The 6,000-nt window shown below is 40.1% G+C and overlaps 1 protein-coding gene across 1 annotated transcript in view; it reads left to right on the top strand.

Annotated features, from left to right (window-relative positions):
- The first annotated feature begins 1,905 nt into the window (after positions 1 to 1,905).
- Positions 1,906 to 6,000, top strand: part of ldlrad3 (low density lipoprotein receptor class A domain containing 3) — a 59,369-nt gene continuing 55,274 nt past the window's right edge. Inside the window, exon 1 of the mRNA XM_036534516.1 lies at positions 1,906 to 2,109. Coding sequence (XP_036390409.1) covers positions 2,058 to 2,109 — 52 coding nt within the window. The 5' untranslated portion in view covers positions 1,906 to 2,057. The remainder of the gene's footprint in view (positions 2,110 to 6,000) is intronic.

Genomic DNA, 6,000 nt, shown 5'->3' with positions numbered 1-6,000 from the left:
ACATTTTTTTAGAGATGCTCCTTTCCTCACATAAACCAATGACAAGTAAATTCATTTAATGGGAATGCCCTCTAGTTCATAGAAAAAAGGAGCTGGCAAGGTTATCTCTCTCCTGTCACCCCAAGCTGCCCTTCTTGCACTGCCAGTCACATAAGCTACTGTATACCTGATGTAATTTTCCAGGGTTGGGCCAAAATTGGGTTCCTCCAACTATTAAGTCAATAACTCATATTACAATCTAATTAGTTTTAATGAGGTCATTTTGTGACCAGCAGTAACATAAAAAACATTTGTCATTGTTGAAAAGGCAAATTAGATCCCACAGGCCTATGGTTAGTAGATAGCATAAGATAATTGATGGGCAATGGTAAAGCTGTGCATGTCAGTCTATTGTGTCTTGACTACTTCCTCTGTCAGTGCCATTACTGCATTTCCGTACCTTAAGGATACACACGTTTGTGCTACTGTTGTACTACATTATTATGGTTTAAATCAGTGCAATTCAACAAGCTTTGTGAAAGAATTTTAACATAACTTCATAAGCACAACATAAACATTCATAAAAAGGTATGCAGTCAAATACAGACTACTAGAAGTTGTGCTGTTCATTTCTGGGTAACTGCCAAACCAAAGCATGCTTATGAGAAGATGGATGTTTATACAATTGTTAGAAAAAGTGTTGTTCATATGTAGGACACTTCATTGAAAGTGCACACATGTATTCTGTTGAAATGTGATGTATATTTTCACAGCTTAACTTAATATCAAAAACCATATTTGTTTACATCATCTGTTATTTTGTCATGTTTTGTTGGGGGGGGGGTTCTTTGGTTCATTTCATTTATTTGACAAATGATTGGTTCCTGGCACATCCCAGATGTTCTGGTGAATATGTAGACCCAGCCAGAAAATATTATACAAGCATCAAATTCCCATCATCTTGAGTTTCTGAAAAATTGAAGACATATTTGCAAATGCACATGAGACACAGGAGCTAAGACAAAGAAGTGATTCACTGCCATCCCTTGAATAACCTGATACCCTAGGTCAAGGTTTCAGCTCAGAATGAAATATTCTTTATTTAATGTTAACCATTCATTTATTGAAGTACAAAGGGATTATAAAGCCAGAGATTATATGAATAGTGTTTGGATTTTACACAGAGACATTAAGTCACTGGAATGTTGATTTACCGAGAGATATGTTTTGGAAATTCTTTATTGCGCGGGGAAGTTCTGATAATACGGTTCATCTTGATTTTACGCCTGCACGTTCTCGGATCATTAAAAAGAGTGGTATTGTTTTATCAGTGGCAGTCTGAGCACGCTGAGATGCTTCAAATTTGGATTAGAAAACGTCTGAGATGTTGTTGTTTTCTATGTCAGTTGGTTTGATGTTCAGCTATTACAACCCTGCCAAAACAGTTACAAACAAATAACGGAATTACGAAGTATTCAATTGTATCCATCGTGTAGACTAACAAGATAACATGTCGGTATGGAAAAGCAAAACAACAGCTCCTCTAAAAAATCAAGCTACTTATTTGTTTTCCTTGGCAGGGTGCTTGGAGGGCAGAGCAAATATGATAGCTTTAAAATATTTCAGTTGGTTTTCAACCAAACAGTTTTAACAATTGTAAAACAGTAAAGATAGTAAGATTATAGTTTATGCATGTGTCAGTGTGTTCCACCACTCATTTCACTCCACACCGATCCAGCCACGACCGCGTTATTCGCTCGTCTGGACTGGACACAGCGCATCGTTCCACAACAGCAAGTCCCCGCCTTCCTTAGCGCGAACCCGATCCCCGTCCGACTCCCCTTCCACCACCCCTCACGCCCCCTTCTACTGCCAACGTTCTCCTCCCCCTCCTGGCCCTAAATCTGAACGCCTGTGCGACCGAGATTCCGCTCCTTCAAGCAAGTAACTTCTGAACTTTATCCAAAGGGGAGAAACAAACACTACCAGAGTGAAGCAGGGCAAAACGGAACAGGCAAATTTTAATCGCCCGACTGTAGACCTGCGGCGGGTGAGGGGGCAGGTCGACAAATTAAAGGATGTGGATCTGGTATCTATTGTTGGGTTCGGGCTCGGGCTCCAGCTCGGTTGGTAAGTTTAAAAACTACGCTTGCCTTGTGTTACAGCCTCTGCCGATGTGAGGACGCTTTAAAGGGGCCGCTCGTCGCAGGTTTTAAGGAAAAGAAAGCGCGTGCTTGCAAAACAATTGTTTCTTGTTTCGCCTGTATTTACATTACGTATTAAACCTAACTACGTAACTCGTATCGAACTGTATCGGAGGACTTGGATTTAGCTGAAGTGACAACACGAAGTGAATTAAGCAAACCAGCGAAGCTACGTAGCGCTATTTCTTTCTGTAAAAACGGATCTCTCCCGAAAAGCAATTTCTTTACTGCTACAGAATTCAAGCTGAGTTAGTGTATTTGGGATTCTTTATGATAACGAATAACGGAATTTTAAACACACAAAAAAAAAAAAAAAAAAAAAAAATCGAAATGTGAATGTGCATTGTGGAATGGAGTTGGGAGGTGGTGGATTTTTTTGGAAGGAGCAGTGGTCTTAGGAGGTAGGATTGTTGACAGGACAGCAGTGACAAGTCAATCTGTCCCTTGGCCTTGCCAACAAACCAGGGGCCTCAGACCGGAGAAGAAATATGAGGAGTGTACATTGCACTCTAGTCTGTGTGTATGGATAACATTACAGAAAGAGATTTGAGCTGGCTTTGATGGGCGACTTTTATTTATTTATTTTTTTTATGAATGTAACTACTCGCCATTTAGCTGTGTTGATGGGCCAGTGTGTATGTTGGTGTTTTGCATACACTTGTCAATTGGAAATATCACAGCTTTATTAAGTTCTTTATTAAGAACAACATCTGTGGTTTTGGAACATCTTGGCGTCCATACAAATGTCGCACCTACAGTTACCACATGCCTTTAGCTTAAGGGGATATGCCAAAGGAAATTGTGAAATTTAGAACCATTTTCTGTGTTGAAAGTGAGCAGGAAAAGAGTGAGTGAGTTTTCTTTTTCAGGGTATCATTAAATTAAATTGTACAATAAAAAAGCAGCAAGTCATTGCCCAGTCCATTTCATCTAGTGTGGGGTATAAGCGAGTATTTCTTCATTCATCTTTAGGTCACCACTTCCACTGAATAACCTGCGTTGTTTTCGCGATGACCTTGGTGGTCTAAGTGATCAGAGTACCATATTTTATTTCATGCCTTGGCAAGGCAGAATAAAAACTAGTTCGAGGAGCGTCAGACCGTGTGCTCCCGAGGCCACCTGCTCAAGGTCAAGCCAACCTGACTCTATTTCAAAACCCAGTGCACAGGTGGCTATATTTAGAACAAAGCAGAATCGACCTATTTAAATTACAAAGCATGTGGCTCTCTCCGAAATTTATGTTTGTCCTTGTTTTGAAATCGTCACACAGGTTAATAATTACATTTATCTGTCTGTCTCTTGGAGTTGGACCAATGTAATTTGAGTGCTACAAAGTTCATGGTAGGTTTTGGTAATAATATGATACATTCATTTTATGACTTCTGATCACATATTGCAGTTTGGTCAGAGGATTTGTGATGTTATGCAGACATGTTTATGTTGTGTGAGTGTTTGTCTCTTAGAATTAAAATTTACCATTTCCAGATACAAAAGTTCCTCCTCAGATTCAAATTCCAGGTAGGGGGTCAAAGAGCAGGACTTTTGCCTTGGGGTACTAGGCACATTCCCATCCTGGCTGTCTTCATTCTCCTAGTTTAACTGGCTACACTTCCCCCACTCGCAACTCCCCAATTCAGCTCATGTGTTGTGAGAGTTATGGCATAAAATGGTTACTTTGCATCATCCGACTGGGGTGATAAGTAGGATATTTGTCACAGTTGAGGTGATACATTCACTCATTAAAGTAAAACTGATTTAAGATCCATAACAGGTTCTATACAGATGCAATCAATTTTGATGATGATGATTGTTATTATGATTATACAGTTTTGCAGTTTGTCTGTAGATCTTTGGCTGCCGTTTGGGCAAACTCATATCATTCAAGGCTAGAGATGCACGATAAACTTTTTTTTCACCAGGAAGAGGACAGGCATTCCAATATTTTACATTTACAGTTTATTCTTTAGCAGATGCTTTTATCCAAAGCGACTTACATAGGTTACAGTTCTTTACAATGTTATCCATTTATACAAGCTGGATATTTACTGGAGGCAATTGTGGGTTAAGTACCTTGCCCAAGGGTACAGCAGCAGTGTCCCAGCGGGGATCGAACCGGCAACCTTTCAGTTACGAGTCCTGCTCCTTAACCACTATGCTACACTACCACTAATTTTCATTTCTGCTACTCTTTGCACTGTCTGTCTTTTCACCCGTTCACCTAATAAGGAGACCACTGAAGTCTGATTAGGTCTTGTTTGTGTTGTCACTATTGTGTATGTTGATTAAAATGCACCATGCTTGTCAGTACTGCCAAAGCAGTGTACCTCAACAGCTGACAAATCTTGTTTTGTTTTCTTGTTTTTATGATGCTGTGTTTGGATGATGATCTGTTTAATGTAAGTAAATCCATACGTAAGGGCACTCTGTAAGTTGTTTAACAGGTCTGAGGAGTGGGAGCCTCATTTGAAATGTCTGAATTATTGCCAGTGGAGTTAAAAGTGAAGGAGGGCCCTGGTATTAAGAGACAGGCTTCACACTGAGAATGAAAGTATGTTCTTTGGCATTTAAAAGGTATTAGAGCTGCATGTTTCATAGACTGAAGCTTAGTGACCACAGGATGGATGGTCAGCAAAGGACTTTGCCCAAGGTACTGCCCCCCCCCCAATTTCAGTGACCTGTGTGTTATTGTGTGTTAATGTGTTATTTTTGCAGTTTAGTGTTGAACCAGTGTTGTCTGTGCATAAACTAAGGGCATGTGATTAGAGGTAGGAAGACAGAAAGAACAGATTACCTAAACTGGTAGGTGATGGAAGGTTGTGTGGCAGAAGACTGCGGGATGGAAGTTCAAACATCTTCAAATCTGGCCTAAGACAAAGCAGTTATGTTGGCTAAATTGCCAGACAGAAACAAGAAACTCAATGCCAACATCCACCACCAACAGTAGAGCCAAGAAAAGGAGACCCGCTCTTTATTATTTATTGACTTGGTGGACGACCTGCTCAAGGATGACATGAGAACACACAACTTTACCCATTGTCTATTTAGGCCACTGGACATGTGGTAAACTAATTCAGCTTCACTACCTTGTTTAAAGGTACCATGGTTCAGCCCCTAGTGGGAATTCAGTTTTCAGGGTACCTGACCAGTTACTTAACCTTTACACCACATACATCAACCCCCCACCCCAGAGCTTCTCAGATAGGTCACTGATTTGCAGGGTCAGGGTGTGATTGTGGTTGGGGGTGGGGTTGCACATTTTTCAGCTCTGGTGAAATGTTTGGTCAGGAGCTCTCCATAAAGCCAATAGTGTTTACTTAACAAGCAGGGGTCTTTAGAGTCTGTAGAGATCTTTGCATTTCCACCAGAATTACACAGAGTGTAACACTGTCAAGGCAAGGTATTAGTGTTACTATTTTTGTTCTTTGTTAAAAAATATTTTTAAAAAGGAAGGCTTTGCATGAGCAGAAATTTCAGATATAATTTAATGGAAGTTGCGAAAAAAAGGTATCTGGGACACATCTCTTCTTGTTTTGACGTAATGAAGGCAGTTAATTTCATTTCTTCTGTTGCATAATAAAAACTCAGTTCCACAGGCAATATGTGTGATTAAACCCAGTTGTATATCAAATGCATGAACTTGCAAGGCTGTCTTGGAGCTGGGCCTGGTTTTAATCTGTTATAATGTTGTCTTTTAACTTGAAAGTATTGCATAGGCAGTGTGCAATTAGTATATTCCTCTTATACAACTCTAGAGGGATGCCATCCCCTCTTTTATTGACCCATTCACCAAGCAGTTTCACTGCCTGTTTCCTTCAGC

Source organism: Megalops cyprinoides, chromosome 8, assembly GCF_013368585.1.
Source record: "Megalops cyprinoides isolate fMegCyp1 chromosome 8, fMegCyp1.pri, whole genome shotgun sequence".
Classification (NCBI taxonomy): Eukaryota; Metazoa; Chordata; class Actinopteri; order Elopiformes; family Megalopidae; genus Megalops; species Megalops cyprinoides.
The sequence above is the reverse complement of the archived record's forward strand: the minus strand, read 5'-3'. Positions and strand labels throughout refer to the sequence as shown.